This window comes from Boleophthalmus pectinirostris, unplaced genomic scaffold (genome assembly GCF_026225935.1).
Source record: "Boleophthalmus pectinirostris isolate CB_2022bp ecotype Guang Dong unplaced genomic scaffold, ASM2622593v1 HiC_scaffold_8, whole genome shotgun sequence".
Lineage (NCBI taxonomy): Eukaryota > Metazoa > Chordata > Actinopteri > Gobiiformes > Gobiidae > Boleophthalmus > Boleophthalmus pectinirostris.
In genome coordinates this window covers 24,613,148-24,637,787 of record NW_026571515.1, presented here as the reverse complement: position 1 = coordinate 24,637,787, position 24,640 = coordinate 24,613,148, and the positions used below count along the sequence as shown (strand labels likewise).

The 24,640-nt window shown below is 36.3% G+C and overlaps 1 protein-coding gene across 1 annotated transcript in view; it reads left to right on the top strand.

The window, feature by feature from the left end:
* The window catches only part of cacna2d3a (calcium channel, voltage-dependent, alpha 2/delta subunit 3a), a 117,515-nt gene that overhangs the window by 17,418 nt on the left and 75,457 nt on the right, over window positions 1-24,640 (top strand). The window contains exon 3 of the mRNA XM_055165906.1: window positions 12,527-12,643. Within this exon, the coding sequence (XP_055021881.1) occupies window positions 12,527-12,643 (117 nt within the window). The remainder of the gene's footprint in view (window positions 1-12,526; window positions 12,644-24,640) is intronic.

The window sequence follows — 24,640 nt, the reverse complement described above, 5'->3', positions numbered from 1 at the left end:
GCATCTAACTGAACGCTCCGTACCGAAAAGGTTTGGCATGAATGCATGTACCGTTACACCCCTAGTTAGTACCAATGTACATTTTTGACAACCCTATTGCTTGTATCAAAAATACTTCTTTTTGAGTTGGAAAATAAAACATCTTATTAATTTAATGACACATTTTATCTCATGAAATGAAAACAAACCAACTTATTGAAAATCTTTTTCCTCTGCTGTCACACACAGAGAAACAGCGAACCTTAATGTGTTAAAATGATACCTCAGGAAGACACATCATTTGACTGGATCCATCACTGGAATAGCTAAAGCAGACGTACAAATCATTTTATATTTGTATTGGTGATGATTTTCTTTGGCGGGCAGCACAGTAACAGAAGTGGTTATAATATGTAGTGCCAGCATACCTGAAGGTTTATTTAAAGATTTAATAAGGTGCATTTCTCAGCATGCACATAATATACAGTATATCTGTATAATACTACATAACACTCTGTATAATACTATAATACAGACAACTTTCTCGTTATTGGACTGCATTTACTGAGGCTCTTTTTACTGCATGTTTATTAACTAAAATCCTATATTCTCTTCCTCACTTTTAAATTATATCTTAAATGAGAAATGTTGTGAGAGAGTGTCTCGACTTGAAGTATGCTTAAACTGAATTTGTTAAAAATATGTCTTCATGAATCCCAGTACAAGAAAAAATGCACTTACACGTATTGCACACATACAAATATGTGTTTACATAGAATTCCAATCAACATATAGAATTACTATATTGATTTATCATTCAATATGTGGATGGAACAGTATTTTTTGGGGGGGTCAAAATTGATTGTGTGTACTGTATTTTCTTGATACCACTGGGGACTTTTTGGTTTTTTTTTTTGGCTATATGGTAAGATTTAAGCTGTAAATGGTTGAATTAATAACTTCTATGACTCATTGCGGTTGCAAACTAAGTACTAAAGTGTTTTATTCTGCTTATTATTTATTTATTGTAGTTCATGGTTTTTAACAATATTGTGCATTTAGAATTGTTTTTGTGGTTTAAATCTGGGTTTATTGAATCAGTGGCATAAACTAATTTCAGTATGGCCCTTTATTGTCTACATTTACTTATACTTACTTATTTACAATATATTGCATTTCAAATTTTGTTGTCATGACAGGCCTGGGTGTCATTAAGAAGTTGCAGATACGATACATACCTCGATACATAGAAAATTATACAATACATATCTTGATACAGTGCACTTTTGATTCGATATATATTTTAAATTGATTCAACACAGTTCAATAAAAAAGACTAAATCATGGCTGTGATATTAAAAGTCTTTGTTAAACCATTTCTTGTCCAAAGTTAATATCAAACGCACCCATTTTAATCATCAGAACCGTGAAAATGTCAGCTGTGTGGCATAAACAATTTCCTTCCTTAATTTTGAAAAATATACCAAAAAAATACTCTTGGCGATATATCGATACAGCAGCCCACGATATTGATACTTTATCATCACATTAAATGATACAATATATTGATATTTCAATATTTTTGTACACCCCTACTATCACTATTGTCACCCCATCATAACACATCATAATAAGTTTACCTTACATGTTGATGAAATGTTCTGTCTATTTTCGCACCACTGTAGCAGTCCGGCTGTAGCGATGACCAATGCATTTGGGTTTCCTTGGACTTGCACCACACTATTTGTCACATTCACAATGGTCTGTGATAGAGCGGTCTGTCACTGTTATTATAGGGGCATGTGCACTCCACTCCCTCTCCATTCAAATGCATTGATCCAGCTTTGGGACATCTTCACACTGAGATCAATACCATATTCAAAGATGACAAATTGCAGTGTGTCTATTGAGCGACTATTATAGTCTTTTCTCTTTTTAATCAAGATTAGCGTTCACTTTTTGAAGCTAGTCTACATTTTGAACTAAAAGATTGTTTTTTACTAAGTCTGAAATGAAAGGTCCTATATTACTCAAAATTGACTTTTGTGAGCTTTAGGTTTTTTTTCAGATGAGCACAACACATTCTAACATGACTTAGAGTTGTGTTTTGTTTCATTTACACATGCTTGAATAAGTCTTTATTATTAGTCTGTTTATATCTCCAAACTTCAAAATAGTTTGTTCCACCTTGTGATGTAATGAAGCAGCAGTTTTCATGTTAACAACTCCTTTCAGCTTTTGTTCAGTAGAGACTGGCACAGTGCAGCACTTCCTGTATTACGACATAACGTTACAAGGTTGAACAGAGGGTTTTCTGTTTGAGAACTCAGCCTAAATATGCAGGGTTTATGCGCTAAACACAACTCCACGTATGTTTTGATGAGATAAAAATATTATAAAAGACCAGAAAATAGTGTAATATGGGCCATGCCATTTATAATCCATATTAAAACTTCAAATTAAAACTTTTCACAAATGACTTACTACTCTCTGTCCAAGATTCACATTTGAAACATTATGCAGATCCATAATTAACATTTTAGATAAGACCGAAATATTAACTGCTAAAATAACACAGAATCCTGTGTATTTAAGAATGTATTTTCTAAGACATGTCATACAACATTGTAGAGGAATTTATGCTCATAAATAATTGTCTTTGTGATTGACTACTTATGTGATTTTGATTTGATAGTGGTAAAACTTGCAGTCATATACTTCCCCCTCTGGTCTAGTCAGTATGTAAGTGAATGCATGTAGAATCCACAGGGAAATGTCTCCAGTGGCAGGAGATAGGGACCCGGACCAATGGGCTTTTGAGGCAGGGAGGACAGGCGTGAAATTAATTGTTCCACTTCATCTGCGGCCAGTGCTCTTCTTTTGGGGTACAATTTGTTGGGTGGCATAAAGAAAGAAGGAGCTGCACCAAAGCATAGCATGGGAGGGCAGAGCAGAGATTTGGCTTTGTGGAATATTCGGTGATCCAGAGTAAGGCTTCCGCTGGATGCTTGCCTTTGCTCTAAATCCAGGTGTGAGAATCGAAATGAAAAGTAAAAGGTAGTGATCAAAATATGATGAGGGATTAGCAATGATGTAATCCTCTCAATGTTACAAATCTGTTTTAACATTTTAAATAAAGAACTTAGAGGTGGGAGATATTCTGGAAAATCTGCTGTAAATACTGCAATTGTTGTTTTGGGGATGTGCTAAATTAGAATATCAAGCATATTTGTGTTGCACAATTTGTACACAACGTAATTCAAAGTGCTTTAAGAAATAAGAAAGACTTTAAAACCACAATGCAAACAAGTCAAAATATAAATAATCATCATAACATGATGAGTAGAGAGTAGAGTATGGAATAACGTAAAGTTATATCTACAGCTCAACAGAACCGTTTGTAGCCTGGATTTAAACATTGTCTATAGCTACCACTACAAAAAGAGCTGAGTGAAATAAAGAACTAAAAAGAACTCAGTGTTCATTTGAATTAAGTGAATTCAGTAAATATTTTAAATAGGGGTATAGTAAAGTGATATTTCTACATTATTGTGCACTAACTGAATCTTAAAGGTGCACTGTGTAAACTGCCCCGTTGGAGGGTGTGTTAACTGCTTGTCTCCTTGGAGATGTGCCTAGAATGTTCCATAGTATGCCCATAAACTTAAGAATCTCCATGGAAAATTACTGGTGAGATTTGTGGAGAGGTCACCCCACTCACAGTAAAAAAAAAAATTTAAAGATATTTTTGAGCAGTTCATTTGATCTGTAGTTGAATAAATGCCAGAGCAGACTGTTTATTTAAATCAAAGCTTTAATATCTCCATGGAGACAAACAGGTTGCAGGCCTGTGCACTTTTAATCCAGACATAGGCACTTTTTGCCATATTTTTACCATAATGTACCAACGTTGGTAATACAAAAAATTTAGACAATTTTTGTCATAATCGTCCAGCCCTACTTGTACTTAATCATACTAACCCACAGTATTAGCATTTTTTGGACTATGCACCAGTGAACCCACAGACAGAGTGATGCTAATGTGAATGTGGGTGCAGGCGTGTGACACCTCTAGGTGCCACCTTGTCTCCTCACCTTCTCCTTTCATGTCAGCTGTAATTACAAACATGCCTGTAGGGAGCAGCAGCACTCTCCATAAAGCGATGACACTGCAAAGACTACTTTGAGCACAATGGACGTGTACTCTAAATGTGTGTATTACAATGGTTTGACACAGCAAATGATTAGGGAACATGAAAGCAGTTGTTTCTGTCTTCAGGGAATCCATCTAGAAATCTATAACTGTTTGTCTTCTCCTTGTAAAGCTTTTGTGGCCGTATTCATTCACTCTTGCATTAGTGTTGCCAGAACCGCCTGGGACTGAGTGATGTAAGCATGCCTGGATCAGAATTGTCAACCCAATAATGATATAGACCACATAATATACTATATATCCAAAGGTTTGTATAATCCCTCAGTCGTCCAGGTGGGATCTATAGCAAAGGAGAAACTTTTGTCCAGTTGAGAACTGAATTTCTTCTTTACTATAAACATCCAAATATTTCAGAAATACACAAGGTTTGAAAGGGGAAGTACCCAATTTAAAAGAGATGAATGAAAAGAGATTAATGATGCTGTTACGGAAAGTGATGAATAACTGTTATGCAAAAGGTTTAAAATTAGAATAAATTTAAAATTTAATTTAAGTTTTTGCTATTTTGTGTGCAGTCATCAGTTGCCATGGCAGGGCTGCTAGATTTGATTTGTAGCCTTGTCTTTTCCTTAGGTCCATTGACTTCACCTGGCTCTGCACTCATGTCGGTTACTCTCCAATAAATCCAATACATAATGTGGGTCACCCTTGTAATTACCTTGCAGTTTCCTGGTGGTGTTCTGTGTTATTAAATACAATTAAAATCTAGATTATTACCCACAGCCATTTTAGACTCATAAAGGTATAATTGCCATGTTGCCAGTGCATGTTAGGGAATATGTACTTTCACATTCCCCACTTACAGTTACAAAGTGCCTCCTGTGTTCTGCCGTGTTTGCTCCCGTCTGCTCCAAACATCAGAGAGTCTGTCAAGTGGCTTCATTCTGCTGCTTTCTTGTCTTTTACCACACACAAACACACAAGCACACACAGACACAGAGGATTTCCCAAGATGCACCTCTTTTGTTCATCCATTCATTCTCATTCTCTCTCGTAGAATCCGACATGCTGCCAGTCGCTAACAAAAGTCAAGCTGTTTTTTCATGAATGAACATCGACGCGTGACTGAGGCTGGGTAATATTCGGCAAAGACATTCAGTGGGTTGTTTATTTAAATTGCTTCTTTTACTTCAGTCAGTATGAATGTAAATCAAAGGTTTTTTTATACTGTGCTTTGTAAATGAAGATAATTACGTCTACATGAGAAGGCTTTTGACACTGGTGTTGAATGCGGCTCTGTGTGGGAAAGATAAAAGGTAAAACAGCGGTGTAGGCAGCTGTGATGGTGAGCCAGGATGGCGATGGTGAGGGGGTCTCTGCTCGTCCGTAAAATGAGCTGGGATTTGGGGAAATGGTGCTGAGTCTTTGTGCGAGATGAACTTTTCCCCCTCCATTAAACACTTAATTATATAAACCCCACTGAAACACTGGCCCACAGATGCTAATCAGATTATGTCACTGGTGTCTACAGAGAGAGACGCTGGGATTGAGACTGACAAATACACAGACACCTGTCCACTGTGATTACACCTAATCTTTAGTATGGGGAATAGAGATCAGTTGGCTGATATCAGTTGGCTGTTATTAGGGATGCACTGCTCTGATACTAATGTCAGTACTTTGGCTTTAAGTATCTGTAAATCCTGGACAGCAACAGATACCATGACAGAGACTGAAAGTATAATAATAATAATAATAATAAAAAATGATAATAATGATAATAATACCATAAAATACCAAATAATAGCAGGGGCATTTATTTGTTTCAATCACTTAACAGACGAGGCATTTACTTGAGACCAGGTGGCAATGTAGGGCAAGCCATTAATTCCCTCCTCACAAAAATCTTGGTACTCAAATTCTTTTAACTAGTATGACTATAATTTATAGTTTTTATGGCATGGTCGCTGTTATGTGATGGCCTGGCAAAAACTTTGCCTACCTTGTTGGCATGTTTCCTGCTGCCTCTAAAAACATCTCACGGCTGCGTTTAAAGGGAACCCTTTAATAATAACAACAATTTATCTAAAGGAGTTTTGTAAATGTTGTTTATGTTTTAAAGTAACTACAGAACAACTTTGAAAAATATTCTGGGCCAACATTGTCCAGTAAATCACCGTATTACATCAGTTTATAGACCAAAATTGGATATCGACTCAACCGATATTTTGGAACTGATATCCGATCTACAAAAATGTTCAATATCAGCATCAATATTTGATAGCAGTATTGTGTCAGTGCATCCCTAGCTGTTATATCATGGTCATATTAGTAATTACATAAAACACATACATAAAAATAGTTTATTGCAAAGAGCAGAGTTCCCTAAATGTGCCAGTCCTTTTGCAACAAGGCTGTGGATGTCTAATTATGATAGATCATTTACAAAAATATATTATTTATTTATTGATTGATTCATTTTTTATTTCAAGTTTGTGCCAAGAGATAAACAATAATCATACTACATATACATTGTAAACAACAGAAAAGCACATTTCTCGAAAAGGAGTGGGAAGAAGAACAAGTTATATTAACCCACTTGACATGACATAGTTTCAGAAATGATGTGGTTTCTTATGTACACTGATCACAGAACTTTACAAATATTTACATATAGTAATATACATTTCAAACTATGGTTGTACAAACTACTACTAATAATGACAAAGAAGGCACAGACCAATGCACTAAAGTATTAGAATAGATCTTTCACATTAATACTAACAATATCCATCCTGACCTAAGTCAAGATTTACATTATTCAACGTTTAAATAAGTCAAAACTTATCAATGTCAAAGTGGTAAATCAGAAGCCATCTTTGCTATAGGCTCTTTTTGCTCTGTCTGTGACCTCAGTGCCGCCTCCCGGTGAATCCTCAGGCGCTGATGTATCTCTTCATGACTTGCCCCCCTCCAGCAATCCCACAACATGCACACAAACAGAGAAGAAAATGCTTTTTGCACTAAAGTTGATTTTTTGGGGGACTAAAATGCCTTGAATTAGACTTAAACTTAGACTTAGACAAACGTAATTGATCCACAAGGGAAATTACTAGAACACGGTAGATCACAGAAAAAATATATAAATGGCAATAATAAATTCTAAATAAGTAGCAAAAATAGCAAGACACTATGAAGTTAACACTCAAGTCAAATAGGGGATAATTATGTATAAATAAAAATAAAATGAAATAGAAATAAATAATAAATTTAAAAAATCTGCTATATACAAGAGATCATAAGGAAAACAGTGCAAAGATGATGTGATGATTGACAGGACATTGTAACATTATCTGTTACATAAGGGTGAGTTGTTGTACAGTTGTAGGGAGTATTATCTGTTCCATAAAGGTGAGTTGTTGTACAGTTGTAGGGAGCATTATCTGTTACATAAAGGGCGGCAGTAGCTCAGTTGGTAGAGCATTCGCCCACTGATCTGAAGGTTGGCGTTTCGATTCCAGCTCTCGACATAAAAAACATCATAGATTGAGCGGTCATATCTACTGACCCACAGGTTGGCTGGTGTGATTCCAGCTCCCACAGATGAATGCTGTTGTTGTGTCCTTGGGCAAGACACTTAACCCACCTTGCCAAAGTGTCTGCGTACACTGGTGTGTGAATGGGTGAGTGGTTCCTTGTTGTAAAGCGCTTTGAGTGCCTTGAAGGTGGAAAAGCGCTATAGAAAAATGTGACCATTTACCATTATTGTACAGTTGTAGGGAGTATTATCTTTTACATAAGGGTGAGTTGTTGTACAGGTGTAGGGAGTATTATCTGTCCCTCTATAGTCTGGTGCAGTGGTGAGCAGGAGTGTCCACGATGGAGAGCAGTTTGTCCAGTGTCCTCCTGTCCATCAAAAACTGTGGGAAATATCTCCAACTCGCAGCCATTTAAATTTTTAGACATACAAACAAAAAGTCAAACCTTCCATTTCCCCATGGTCATTGTTTGATCATATGCGCAGGTTGTAGTACAGGGTATCTGTGGTCTGGGTGTGCCGGCTGGACTCCCCTGTGATGATGATGATGTGAGGTGAACAGAATGGCTTGGGGCTAATTGGCCTTGTCTGGTCTGGTCTGTGCTCTGTGGTCAGCCTGACTGCACATCTCCAGACAGCATGAGGTGTGGAGCCTGTCATCTCAAACACACACTGTGCACACAAAAGCACCAAAAATTCACAGAAGTGGCTATGCTTTGTTGTATCTCTGTTGCTTTTCCTTTAGGTGAGGCTCATTTATATCTGTCACACCTGTCCTTCTTGTATATACTTGTAGTTTAATGGGATCAAGGAGGATTAGGCCTGTCATGATAATACATTTTGATGACAATAAATGATAATATTGAAAATTTTGTGATGCTGACTCAATAACCCAAGAGCAGATTTAAACCACAATGTACAGTTTTTTTTGTTTGTTTGTTTTTATCATGAGCAGCAAAAAAACAGACATAACCACTGCTATTTGCAACTGTAATGAGTCATAGTAGTGATTAATTCATTCTTTCAACCTTATAGCAGAAAAATGACAACCTACACAAAAAACAAACAAACATACACAAAATAGCGCAAAGATGTGCAAAGAAAATGTATACGCTCTAAATATGGACCCCAAAAATTTATTTTTTCAGCTTTCCTATATGGGATGATAAGATAATATAGTAATTATTGCCATAGTTATTCTTGTTAAGGGGAGCTCACTAGACTCACTTTTACTTAGAAAAGTAAGCATTTACAGTACTTAAGTAGTACTTATCTTGGAGTCTTTATTTGCTCTCAATGATTTGGGAAAAATATCTAACTGCAATTTCTCTAACAAGCATTGCAATTACATTTAGGTTTAGGTGTGTGCAAAAATACTGAAATATCAATATATTGTATCGTTTAATGTGATGATACAATATTGATATCATGGGCTGTTGTATCGATTATCGCCAGAAGTATTTTTTGGTATATTTTATTGAATTATTTTGTAACAGCGCTACAGTTTTCTTGCTTTTCATTTATACAGCACATTTGACATTTTCACTGTTTCGAGGATTAAAATAGGTGTTTCAGATTAATTTTGCATAAGAAGCGGTTTAACAAAGCCTAATGTCACAGCCATGATTTAGCCTTTATTTTTTATTGAACATATCAAATATCAAATCGATTTGAAATATATCATATCAAATAAAAAATGCACTGTACTGAGATTTGTATCGTATCGTGGCCTATGTATCTTGGTATGTGTCGTATCGGCAACTTCTTAATGATACCCAGCCCTAGTTAGGCCTGCAATTTATGTTTTGATAATGAGATTGCTTTCAAAGTTCACATTAGAAATGCGTCCAGAATAATTGACAAATAGATTACAAGAATCACATGTATATCAGAAAATGTTGGTATATTCTGTTCGATTTCAATTAATCTTGAAGCCCCAATCTTTCCTCTTGTGAAAGAAAGCAGTAGTGAAAAATGTATTATAGGTAAAGTCAATTCAAACATTTCCATTCTCCAGTGAAATCAGCACAGTTCTTTATTACATTGTTCGTAGTTATCAAAATCTATGTGAGAGGTAAAAGTACTTACTTGATTATTTGTATGTGATTTCTTTCCTCCTGTATTTTTACTTAAGTAACAAAATTAAGTACTCATTCCAACACTGAAAGATGATGCTTCAGATTCCAAGGCTGGACACTGTTTAAATTGAAGTCTTAGGTTAGGTTGTCCTATGGCATTTGGTTTAGAGTTTTACATAAATTTAAGCTTTATTTTTGCTATTTCTTTTGCTCTGTGACAACTGTGGTTATCTGCATAGGATTATCAGGGGTGTTTGCCAGATATCATTTTCACTTCGTCATCAACAGTCACTCTGATTGGACTCAGAACACAGCACTGCAGGCTACAACACAAGACTTTGATGTTCTTTCATTTTAACACGCTCTATGTTCAGATAACTCTTTCAGGTCACACTCTCATTGTTCCCAGGCATTTCTAATTCAGGTGATCGGGCCTATTGTTTTTTGAAATGTGCTTTTTCTGTTTGTCTTTGTAATTGTTCCAGTGTTGCCATATGTGGAGAGACACTTTTTGGATATCCCCTCCAGGGCTTTTGAACATGAATTTGAAACTCAGAATTGTTTTGGCTGGAATTCACACATGAATCTGGCAATGGGTGTGATTTTTTTGGCAGCAAATCAAAGGTTGAAGTTTGAAAGTTGTTTAGGCCATTTTACGCTATAAGAAATTTTAACAACTTTTGCCCAAATATATAAAGTATAATATCACTATACTACTAAGTACTATATTGACTTATTATTCAATACATGACAGATGAAGCAATATTTTGGGGATCAGTATTTTTAGTGAGTTTTTTTTTTTTTTGTACTAGTGGGAAGGTTTTTCTTATTTTTCAGTACTATGATGATATTTATATGGTTCGCCTGTACTCAGCCTCATGTTTTACTATCTGTAGTTTTGTGTATTTTCTCATGTCGCCATGTGTTCCAATTTTTGTAACACTTAGAATACTTTTTATGGTTTGGTTTCATTATCATATTATATTATTATATTATCATCTATATTTACTTAAGCAATATATCGCACATCAAAATTTGTTATTGTGATTCATGACAGGCCTGTTGTATGAATATATTCCAACCTATTTAGTCCTATTAGGCTTATGTTTTCTCATGCATTTCTTTGTCGAAATTAACCACAATTGAGGCTTACTCTGTTCAAACCTGCATTACGTAGAAAAGAGTGATCACAGTAATATTTCTAAATGTTGTGACTAATGACATGTCGGATTGTCAGGACTCTATATGAATTCCTTATTTATTGTTACATGTTTATGTCATTGTACTGTGCACCTTTTCTAGAGCAGGGTCTGCCATCTGCTTGGCTTCAATAGAAGGGTTCCACAGTATGGCATTAAATTTATCTATCTCTATAAAGAAATTATGTGACACCATCAGGCCAAGTTACAGATCAGATCTGTGAAAAATCAAAACTGACATGCTTTTCAAGGTATTTCTGTGCAATAAAACACTGATAATGGCATCTTTTAAATCATATTTTTTTCCCTGTATGAAAAAATAACAACCTAAAACAAGTGTTAATAAGAAAAGTGCTGCCTGTGAGAGGATGTTGAGTGTATAAATGGGAAGGGGCCAAAGTAATGACTAAACAGTGGGATAGTTTTGGTTCTTCATGTCAGCAAGTGTATAAATGTGTGTTCATGTGTCATTTCTATAAATGTTACTATACTCTTTTTAATTTTATTTTTTGTTCACTACTACTACTACTACTACTACTACTACTACTACTACTACTACTACTACTACTACTACTACCACTACCACTACCACTACCACTAATACTAATACTAATACTCGGAATACAAATAAATAACATAAAGAAGTGATCATCCACAAGATCTGATCAAACAAATCAAATGTGGAGGATGTTAGTTTTACTTTTTATTAATGCATTATTTCATGCTATCAATTTTTTACCCTACATTTTTTCCTAAAACTTAATTTCAAGTTACTCCAAGCCCTCCTGCCCCCTTCTTCTCCCTCACTTTCTGCACATCAGCTCTGTGCCGTGTGTAAGCAGGTTGCCGTAACATTAGAGAGGCCATGCCATTTGATTTGGAGGTAATCTTCTGCTAAATCCCTACTGCAAATTCTCAAATATTCCCCTGTCCCTTTGCTAAGGCCATGCAGCAGTGGAGCCTACTTCAGCTCTTCTCGTGACGGCACATGTGTGTAGTACGAACAGTGTGTGAGGAATTAGAGCGACTTAATGTCACTGTCCCAAACTGAGGTGCAGTTAATCTGAGAGCTGAGGTTGGAGGGAGAATAATATGATTTTCTGTGCAACTTGGTGTGTCATCTCTTCCATTTAAGCTCTTAAAATCTTGGTTGTATTTCCCTGCTTTGGCCAATTGCTTGATTTAGATTAAAAGTTATAGTAATTCACAAATGTTGAAGTACAGTACATGTAAAATTACAAGTTACAGTTGCCTATGGAATGAACTGAAACTGAATAGTTCCATATCGTCAATGATCAACAGTTTTTTTTGTTTTTTTTTGAGAAGTCTATGTTTAACCCTTCGTCCGTAAAAGTGTATTCGGAGAAGAGTAGACTTTGGAGAAATATATTACAAAATATATTACAAAAATTTCTATAAGGATTTATAAGGGGAAAAAAAACTTGAAAAATGTGATCTACAGTAGACTGATGTGAGTAAAATATATTGTGTTTCACTTTTTGTCTTGCTTCTTATGTCAGATGCACATTGTATTTTCAATATTAGTGATGTCATTTGAATGTTTCATTTTGTGTTTCAGAAATACAAAGAGTTTGAGCAGTCAGTGCGTGTGGAGGAGATCGATGGACTGCGCCTGGTCAAGCAACTGGCTCAAAACATGGAAGAGATGTTCCATAAGAAAGCACAGGCAATGAAGGTACATAATATTACTGTGTCTACTAAACAACAAAATAACCATACTGTCGCACTATTACCATAATATTATGCAAGCATTTAGCATCTGTATATAAAACTAGAATGTGTTTGTGAAAAGCCATGAAGATTTCCATAAAAGCTGCCATCACTATGCAAGTCATCTCTCTGTATTGACCTTATTGGATGACTCTGCTGTAGTGTCATTTAGCTGCAGTGAAACCAGACACCTGCATGTATGTGAGAGGAGAGGGCATCCATAAAGAACAGGCCATCTGGGGACAAAGCATTTCTGAGTTATTGCAATTCTGGTTTACTAATTCATCACGCATGGCAGGACTGACCTGAAAGGAATGATTGATTATGAGACACACAAATGGACACAGGTTTGATTATAGACTTCATCTTCAGACTGCGAACATGATGATCTGAGGACATACTGGGACATATAGAGATCCTCAGTCTTTCCATCTCCACAAAATTAATATCCCGACTGTTATCTACAGAAATGATCAGAGCCGTCACTCCTGGTGTAAGACATACTGCGTCTGCATCTCGGTGCAGGATATGTCCTGGAAGCACTGCCGCTCGGCTCCAGGTGATAGATCCTATCAGAACAACATGATGCTGCAACAAAATTGGATTTTTCTCACACACTCAGTTCCAGGGATAGACCAAAAGGAAGAGGAAAGAGATGGAGACATGGGTATTCTGACATCCCATTTTTATGTTTGGGTCTATGTGGAATGGCTCTGAGCTAATACAACACCATCATTTAAAAAAAAAACAATACTCCCTTCTCATTATACGTATGTTTATCTAATTTCATATAATAATTTCATATAATAATTCTCTTTAGTTCCTGTAATGTCTTTTGTCTAAACTTTAATAACATCAGTTGCATTAGCCCTCCTGTAGTTGTCCCATAAAGTATCTTAAGCCCCTTGAGATCTTCTAACTTGGTTAGCTAATGGCTTCGCCATAGGCACTCCAGATGAGGGCTGTGCTCTAATTTTACCGCTGTATGGGGTATAACACAGCAGTGGCTGGTGAGGAGATTCTCCTGTTATGATCAAAAAGCATCATTTATGGCCTTTTTAGGCTTATCATGTACATCCATTTAAGGATTATAATGTATATGTATATCCTTTGGAATGTTGGGAAACAGCTGATGGTAATTTGCACTCTGTAACCTCAGATGACACTTTACTTTTACCCTTTTATTCAATCATATCAATCTATGAACTGATTATTCACAAATACTCTGAGGATTGTCTATCACTATTTAATTACCAGCTCTAATTAATTTATTTTTACTTTACTACTTTACTTATTTTACTTCTTGTTAATGTGCATGTTGATCTGATTTCTACTCTGCTCATCTGTACTTGATGCAACCCCATTTATTCCGATTTGGCACTATACAGACACTAAGTTGTGGAGTCTGGCTTCTGTGGTTAGATTTAGTAATTTTGTTTCTTACTTAGGAGACATTATAAGTAAGAGAGATTGAAGTATTCTGGTGGATTGTTCGCCATCTGCTCATCTCCATGGAGATGTTATTGCTTATCCTGTTTTGTTACACAGTCTGGCATTATACTTTTTTATTCTCCATGGAGACAGGCGAAGTTACAGGTCAGTAAGGATGCATATTTAAGGTAAAATAAAGTATTATATAAAGATCAGTAAAAACACACATAGGCTTATGTCATACTATAGAGCAATCCAGCAAAATAATATAGAAACAAGCAGATGGTGGGCTCCTCCAGAAAAGTTTGAATGCCCTTTTGACCATTTATTTAATTTGATATTTTCTGAGTGAGTGAAGATACTGAACTCATATGTCAGATGCCCTTTCAGCTACACATATGTCATATGCCCTTCCAACTGCATGCTTTTGTTTATTCATGGTCAGATTGATGCAAACATGACAGTTTTTTAGCTGAACTTCATTTATTAACAATCCACTTAATAATTCACATAATAATTATCCACATAAAAATTACCCATATATCTAGAAGACCTTTAGTTATTTCCAACTCTACCTTTTTTTCCACAAACCAACTTTGATTTGCCTGGATTACCACATACACATGTTTATCCTTTTGTCCTGTGTCTGCCCCTTCCATCCCTCTGCTGTGGAGCCTGCTCTTCTCCATTCAGTATTTGCGCTCTCTCTCTCTCTAACCCCCCACCTCCCCATACCCTCTCTCTTCCCTCTTTCTCCTTCTCTCTCTCTTTTTCTCTCTCCCTGCCTCTCTCTCTCCGTCCATCCGTCAGTGCTGCAGTTTTATCGCTCGTCTCCTCCTCGATTGGCCCCGTCTTTATCGCTCACTGCCACCTGCTGAGACACACAGTTCCACAGTGTATGCTTGTGTTAGCTCATGTCAGTGTGGGTTAGATGAGAGATACAGAGTTACAATGAAAAGTAAATACATGAAAATAAAGGTTATGGCGGAGAAATTGTTTGCCCGTCAGAATAAATGGTTGAAGCCTGAAAGTTCATTTCCATGCAAAACAAAAGATAAGAGTAGATCAACTTCACACATATTACAATGTTCCAATGTTTAATGCGGCTGGTAGTGGGTAAAATTAAGGCTGGGTGATATTGTGTTATATACGATTTTTGATTTAATCAATGTGTGTATTTTTAAAACTTTCTTCTTCTTATATCTTAGCTGCTTCTACTGATAGAGGACTGGCGGTAAACCTCTGAGTTAAAATGGTCCCAATATTGTCATTATTGAAATTTTTGATGTATCTGATACGGTTTCAAAATATCAGTTTAGTCTCATTTTGGTCTATAAATTGGTGTTTTGTTTTGTTTTTTACTGCCCAATATTCATCTCAATCACCAATCACATCCTAATATTGAATATTGAACTTACAAAGCTGTTCTGTAGTTACTTGAAATACTAATGATAAATAAGTTTTTTTACCATACAAATACTCAAAGCCAAAATATCAACATTGGTTTTGGAACAAAAAAGCTGCATCTGTGCATTCCTATTAGAAATAACTTAAACTCAGTCTTGATTCATATTTGATGATTTGCACAGCATATCAAATTAAAGATTACCATATTTTCCAATTATGCTTTGCTTTCTGCACTTTATTAGACTTCATATCGTTTTACTACAATAACATGTATAGACATAACTATGAACTATGGAGATTTTTGGGACACTACATCACTCTGAAGTATTTATTCATTTTAACAATAATATTGCAACTTCATTTATTCATTCATTCTAGAGGGGTACTCCTTTTGATAACTGGCTGTGCTCCATCCATCACATAGTGCTTTGGATATTATCACTGTTTTGCAGCATGCTTCTCTCCTCTCTCGCCCTCTCTTCTGATATGAGTTTTGTTTCATGCTGTGAGTGAATGGGAGAAAACAGCACATGCTTAAAGACACAGTGAACATGTTGTTATCTGAGTGGAAAAAGCCCATGGCTATTATAATGCCCCCTTTGAAGTCAAGCACTGCTGTTTCTGGTGACAAATCCATTTCAAAGCCGACTGTAGTCTCTGTGTCTTTGCTATAATAACGCACTGGGCTGTACCTGCTCATATCATTTACCTGTGGCAGCTCCTCACAGTATTGCGCCATTATCAGTGGAGAGAAAGTTATCAGTCATACACAAAGTTTTTCTCATATTCAAATCCGCAGGAGACAGACTCTGGAGACAATGGCAAATTTATGTTTTTGAAACTCCTGTAAATTGCTGATGTTGCTATTGTTGTTGTTTTTTAGTTTTTAATGTGGTTAACACTGCTCTTCTTGACAAAACATATTTGTAGTTTTTTTCCTTAATGTTTGCTTGAAAAATCCTGCATATTTCAGGCTGTTGAACACACCTCCCACCACTTAATGTTATTTGGTGTTAATCCATAAAGCTCCTACTGCGAGGATTTTGGTGATATGATCCTAGATGCAGCTTTTATTAATACTTGTTAGGCCTGAGCACCAGAAGCTGGCGAAGGGCCTATTAGTATTGCAAAGCAATGCAATGCTAAGAGTAGCTAGAAAGTGAACTGACGTGAATCGAGTTGCCTATAGTGACCATTGACCCTTGCTATGGCGTAGGAGTGTGCCAGAGCTTTCCGAAAATCTATAGTTTAATATACAGAAAAAAGCTGAATATTGTTCTCATGTCAGAAAGTTTTCCTCCTAACCACCCCCCCATTTTTCACCCAATGAACAATGGTGAAAACTACAGTGAAACTAACCAGCTGGACAGGCTTGTATTTACCGTGTGTATAGGCTGATCATGGCAGAAACGAGGATTTCAAAAATTTATTGCAAAACACAAATTAACAGGCTTTCTGGACCTGGACTCTTTCAAACAATACATAACTGGCCCAGGAGCACACTGTGCTCATGGTAAATGCACAAATACAACAATAGATGCATGCTGTCTTTGTATTTTGATGAAGATGCTTGCACTCACATTGAGTGTTGAAAGATAAACTGGTCTCTATTTTCTGAAATCTACACATGCAGGACATGCTGCTCCATACAGTGTAGTGTGGCCGTCCTCATTTACTTTAATGCATTCAAAAAAATATTTGTACAAAAGTTGCAGTTTTTACTCTCGCGCAAGGTGAAATGCGGGTGCACTGTGGCCAGGCTCTTAGGGCACTGGAACGATGCAAAAAAAATTGCACGTAGAATCATGAAATTTCACACAGAAGTAGATCATGAGAAGACAAGTAAAGAATATTATTACGCCAACGCCGTCTGCGCCACCAGGGTTAAGCAATATTATAGTCAACTTTGCAAAGCATTTTGTGTAAACATCATACTTTTACGAACTCCTCCTATGGTATTCACACGCTTTAATCTGGTTCATATTATCTCAAAGGGTGGGGTATCAAGTTATCAAAAATTTTGACTCGTCTTACTGTCTCTGTGCATCTATACAAATATTGTACTAATATAATATGCAACAGTGGCATTGGCATACACAAGGTTGCCGGTTGAGACTATATTTGTTTGTATTGTTGTTTTTAGCATTTAATTCCATTCTTTATGTTGCCTTTGAACATATTTATTATGTAGTTATTCCATTTTCCATACATACACTGCCACTCAAAAGTTTGGACACACTTCAGTTATTTTTCTCCTTTATTTCCATGATGATTTGCATTGTAGATTTTCACTGACTGCATCAAAACAATAGACACATGGAATGTAGTAAACAAAAAATTTACTCAAAATAAAACTTTTTTTAGACTTAAAAAAAAAAAAAAAAAAAAAAAAAAGCTTTTCAACCCTGGTTAGCTTTTTGGGCGTTTCTTGACCTTGACAAGGTACATTTGTGAACTAAAAAACATTTCAGGAGACGAGAAGGGTTTGCAGCGCCATCCACAAAGCAAAGGATGACTACTTTAAGTATTTGAACATAAAATATAAAAAAAAAATATTTAGTTGAGTTATTTAACTATTGTATTTGTCTTTACTACATAATTCCATATATCTTACATCCTGATTGATGTGTCTAAGTTATACTATATGAAATACAGGGAAAGGTTAATTCATTGTCCTTCTGTAACAGTAACAATGTTCTTGTTAGGACTGCAAGATTAATCACAATCAAATCAAAAATGAATGGATACAATTAGCAAATCCCAAAGGCTGCACTTTTAAAAGTACCACAATTTCGCAAGGTACACAGTTCAAGTGTACTTATTTGTACTTGTGGGTAGATTTATTTAGCAGTGAATACAAATATCACATGCTCAGACAAAATCTGACAAAAAACTCTAGTTAAAAAGGTAAATTAAACAACAAAGTATCCTGGCTTATTGTGTATAAAAACTGCTAATCCTGTAATTTAGATGTGTACAAACATGTTCTGAAATGCATGTGATCCTTGTATGAAATAGTTCATATATATAATTATATAGTTCATTTCAGTCTTTTGTGCCAATTGTCCTGAATGTATTGATTGTTGTGAACTTCAAACAGAATCCTCAATTGCAAAGCTTGTAAAAAAAAAAATGCAATTAGATATTTTTCCCAAATCAATTAGCCCTAATTCTTGTGCTTTGTTACTCAATCTGAAAAATCATATTGTCTAATCCCTTTGTAAAAGAAGTTGTCTGTAACTTTTGATGTGTCCTTTTCTCTTCTCTCTTTTCTCTATGCATTTTATGGCTCACCTAGTTTCTCAGTCACTGTCAGTCAGAACTTGAATCTGAGAAGTTGATGTCTACCAACATTTTTATCTTTTTTCTTCTCAAGTTGTTTTTGTCAGCATTAAATGATACTTGAAAAAATAAAATTGTTTCCTGGCTATGATGACATGACATTGTAAAAATAGGGGATGGAAAATAGATTGTCAAAGCTATCAAAAGTTTTCTGATTGTGAAGACTTTGAAGGAAAATGGCAAGGATGGCGAGATACTTGTACTTCTTTGGGATCAGCAGAAAATCTTGGAGCTTGTTGTGTATTGATTATTGGAACGCTCCCACCACCTCAGTGTCTTTGTATCTGTTCCCCCACACTGACTGCTTGGCATGTGTCCAGTGTAAATGGGCAAAAAAGGGGAGATGCCTCTTAGAGCACTTTTCCCTTTTTGTTGATGCTGCAAGTCTTCACTCTGACTGCTGTGACAATATTATACATGCTGGCCCCTGCTATTGACGCACTGACCTGATCCACACCATGCAGCATGGGACAGTGGGCACATACTTTAAACCACCAAACCACCATGTCACTTGAAGTTGGGGAAACTAAACACAAACCCAATATAGAACATAGAGGACTCATTTGGACAATTTATTACACTACTTACAGCTGGTCATCAATTATAGTTATGTTGACAGCAAGTCTCACACTTAGCCATATGAGTTTAGTAACACTGACATTTGAATCTTACTGATAAAGATATATTTTTTTTAATTATTAAAGCTGGGGTACCCAACTTTTTTGTAAACGCAGCACTTTGTGACAAAGTGAAACTGCTATGTGCTGTCTGCAGCTAATATTAAAGTAGCTCCAATTGACTGCGGTTGTGCTGTCCATCTGAGATTTATTTCAGTGTATGAACAAAGCTTTCCAAAACCAGTACATGCACCCAAAAATGTATGCATGTGGATATTAATGTAACAATGTCCAGTATCATCTATATGCTGATAACACTCAGCTTTCTTTACGAGTTTCTGTGCAAGGCAATTTCTCAAAAACAAATATAAATGTTTAGAAGAAATCAAATGGTGGCTGTCACACAATTTCCTTCAGCTAAATGAAACCAAAACAGACTTATTTTATTTGGGCCTCACACAAATCACCGTAAAGATGCTCTTGGCCCATTGCCTGTCAACCTTCATAGTTTAGTCACAAATCCAGTTTTTATTATCTGGACTCCTCCCTGAATTTTGAAAAACAAATGGAAAAGTAAACATGTTAGTAATGTTATTAGAGGCAGTTTCTTCCAGCTCCGTACTATAGCTAAATTAAAACCAGTCCTGTCTCACAAAGATTTGGAAACAATTATTCATGCATCTATTTCTTACTTTTGATATGTAGGTCTCCCAAACACCAGTATTGGCAGATTACATTCCCAAATGCAGTGTCCATGTTTTTAACAGGCACTAAAAAAGAGGTTACCCCACTTGTAGCTAAACTCCATTGGTTGCTATTTCCACTTACTATTTGTTTTTAAAGCTCACCATAATATTGCCCCAGGTTACCTGTCTGATTTCCTGGCTCCTTACTCAGATCAGCCATCCAGCACTTACTGAGTGTTCCTTCATCCTGTCTCCAAACCAAAAGCATTAGGGCCTTCTCTGTCATAGCCCTGACACGTATGAATCAAGTCCTGATCTATGTAAAGAATGCCACATCCGCTGATAGTTTTAAAACTCTATTAAAGCCGCACCTCAATGATCTGGTGTTTAACTAGTACGACTATTTTACTCATGTCTTGTTGCAATTTTCTGGTTGTTGCTTTAATCTTTGTCCTTTATTTTATTATGTTTTGTTTTTATGCCTGTGAAGCACTTCGGTACAACTGTTGTTTTTAATTGTCTTATATAAATACAATGGCTTGGCTTGGCTTAATGAGCTAAAGGTTCGTGAGAGCTAAGGACGAGCTTTTAAATAGCCTACTTCCCACTTCTGTGGAGTGAAAATCGGGTATCCCAGCTTTGAACCATTTGCATTTATTTGACATTTTACATATTGGTCAAAGTTTTACACATCCTAATTTGTACCATCTCTTTTAAAATCTTGGGAATAATTTAAGAATCAAGTCACTGCCCTGCTTTTTTCTAGGTCTAAATGTACTAAAAGTCTACTCTCTCTGCTGGTCAATAATGCATATGACCGAGTGGCCAAGGCGTAGGTTCGTCTCACTGCAGTGCACTCCGCTCCTTGGCTCTGGATGACAGCTTTCATCAACTTTTACCACGCTGGCGTTACATTCATAATACATGGGCATTCGTTAAGGTCAGCAGCTTCAACTGTCAGAGAGGCCGCTCTGCAGTGAGAGTGCCCTGAGAACAATGGGCCAATCAGACGGACACAGAAATGAGGGGGATCGTGATGAATTCAGGAGGTATAAACAAGACCACCAAACCATTATTATAGAGGCAGATAATGAAAGGGGGGAATGAGAGCAAATGCCAGGGAAATTACTGCAAAAACATAGCTGTAAGATCCAACAAAAAATAGAATATAAACTAGTGCCAGCTCATGTGCCAAAGTTTTTGTACTAATCATGCCTCATAGAGTATCCCTTGAGGAAAACTTATCTGGATTTCTGTTGTGGACTCTGGGCTGTGGTACATTATTCTGTACCTCTGCAACTTGTCTGTCAGTCTTTATTTTCAACTTTTTACATAAGTGTGGGACTGCAACAATTAATCAGAAGTAACTGAAAGTAACAATGTACAGAGAATACGAATTCTGAATACTAATTATGAGTAACTGTATTCGGGTCCAGTTACTTTTTCATTTGGTGATCTTTAGAATACAGTTAATTTTCTGTAATCAAAGAATACATAGTAGTACTTGCTGTTTTTTTCCTTCTCCAATAAGTGGCAATGCATAACAAACATTGAAACAAATATAAAGCTGTTTTGCAAATGCAACTCGATGTAAAAGTATTCTATGTATTCAGAATACAGTACTCTGATTGGACCATGTATCACAATACATTACAAAAAACATTTAATGCAGTATTCAGTATTTTGTAATTAAATACATTTTCACAGTATTCTTCCCATCACTGACTATACAGACTCTAAATGGTAAAAACAAAACAATTTTGGATTTTCATATAAAACTTACTCTTCAGTAGCCATATTTCAACCTTCATTTGGTTAAAAATATATTTATGTCCATTGTTCATTGAGATTTTTAATAATATGACTAGTTAAGTATAAAAGAATAATAAAATAATCACTGACCAGCAGAGGTGGGGACCTGCAAGTTGTGATTTGGAGTCGAGTCAGACTTGAGTTACTATTTTTAGGACTTTGCGACTTGACCTGATAAAATGGACTAAGATTTGGGACCTGACTTGGACTTAGGGTTAGGGTTAGGGTTGGGCCTGGACTTGAGAAGACTTGAGGCTTCTCCTCAAAAAATATGTTTTAGAAAATATTTTTCTCTTTACAGTTGATAAATGTGGTACTTAATTTTACAGGAACAAACTGGAACATGTCCCTCCCTCTTCTCTGTTTGTTACTTTGGATGTAACTGAAGTACAGTGATATGGTATCATCATATGTACTACAGTAATATATAGTACAACACAGTACAATACAGTACAACATGGTAAAACAGAGGTAACTACTAGAACAGGATCCTTCCATTTCAGTGCAGACTACATGACAAAATAACTTATTTAAAATCTTCATGCTTTCTGTTCTGATCATAATGATTCACTCTAAGATCTTGTTGAAATATTTAAAAAGGAAAAATTTGCATATACTCATATATATATACCATGACAATTTAGTTTATTCATATAAATTGCTAAAATTGAAGTATTTGGTTTAAAGACTTGAAATGACTTGAAGCTCAAAGCAGACGACTTGACTTGGACTTATGGACCAGTGACTCAAGACCTGACTTGAGACTTTGCAAAACAATGACTTGATCCCACCTCTGCTGACTAGTTTCCAAAATGATAGTTGATGACATTTAGTTGCAACCTGAGTTTTATTGGAGGAGCAAGATCCTCCACGATGGTTGCTGGGCTCAGCAACCACCGTGGAGGATCTTGCGGTGGTTGTTGGGTTCAAATTTAGGTTGGGCTAAAATCTCACTTAGGCTCAATTTATCCAGACATGGAATTGCACCCAATTCCTTCTCTCCTGGATCCCCTGCCCATCAGCTACCTGTAATCACTGACATGACACACTCCTCTTTTAGCCCTAACAAATCTAATCCAGTTACCACCATGAGTCTTGTTAGGTGTGTGGGACATTTACCCTGTCAGCCCAGTAAATGTGTGTGTGTGTGTGTGTCTCTGCTTGTGTCAGTTTAATTATTGCTGCCATCTCAAATCAAGACAGCGTCTCGACAGAATGACTTGTGAAGAAAAGTCATTTCCTCTCTCTTTTTAAGCTGCTATAGTCTTTTGGCAGGACCACCCATTGACAAAAAGACATTTGAATGTGTGGCAGACAGGTCCTACACACGCCCATGTGCCTGGCTGCAAAACAAACAGTCTGCCAGCGGCCCCAGATATGGTTCAATAGATTTTCTCACAAGGGAATAGGGCTCACTTATCTTTAATCTGACTCTTGGAGAATCCCTCTGTTGTGCGGCAAGTTGTTCTCTTTAAATGATATATTATTTGACAGTGCGTTGTGTATTTTCACGAGACAGTGCTCTGCTTCTGTAAATTTCAAGCATAGGAAATACATGATGAACTACAGAGAGACAGATTGTTGAGGCCTATTAAATACGCGATATTACAGAAAAAAACATCAAAAACATACCAGGAGTTGTGTTTTGTTTCATTTCCAAAGGCTTTGAGTAACTCTTAATTTTTTAGTCTGTCTACATCTCCAAAGCTCAAAATGCTCTGTGTCATCCAGCAGTAGTTTTCAAGCTAACAGCTACCTTTAACCTTTGTTCTGTAGAAAATGACAATTCCAGGGCTGAAATTATCCAAATGATTCTAGTGAAGGTGTATGAAGACATATTGGAGCATTTCCTGTATTACCACATGACATCACAAAGAACAGATATGCAGGGTTTGCATGTTAAACATGTGTGAATGAAACAAAACACAACTCCAGGTCTGTTTGTGATAAGGAAACAACATTATAACATAGATCAAAAAATAGTGTAATTGGGCCCTTTAATTACTTAAATGTTAACCTGAACATCATAATCCCTAAATTAAGTAGTTACTAAGCCTGAATAATTCTTAATTAACTTTGTACATTATCTCTCTTTGTTCATGCTTTATTTAGACTAGTTTAACTTCTCAACCATAAAAGACAGAAATTTGAAAAGCTGATAGTTGCTGCTTTCCCAGCATATTTCCAGCCTTATCATCAATAGGAATGCAGCGTGTGACATAGGGAAAAAAGTGTAAACCGCACTGGACACCTCTATTTGAACGTCTCCAGGGCGTCTGGAAGAAGAAGAACAAAGAGAAAGACTCGTGAACCGGAGCTCGCAGCCCAGTCGGAGCTAGGAGCCCGCGGAAGCTCAAAGCCCACGGCTGGTCCGGCTGGAGCTGGAGCCCTCGGCTGGGCTGAGCTCGCAGCCCACAGAGGCTCGGACACGTTACATCTCACGTGGTCAGAAAAAAGTGAAAAAAGTGTAAAGAAAAGACATCAAACTTAAAGAAACGCTCACGGTCGACTTTTTCAAAATAAAAGCCAGTGAGCAACAGACGTTTACAATAATAATAATATGTAATAATAATAATAATAAATAAAAACTGCATTAATGGTGTTAAAATAATCTGCGGTGCTAATGAATGAATTAGTTAATGCAAAATGAACGCGTTAAAGTGCCCG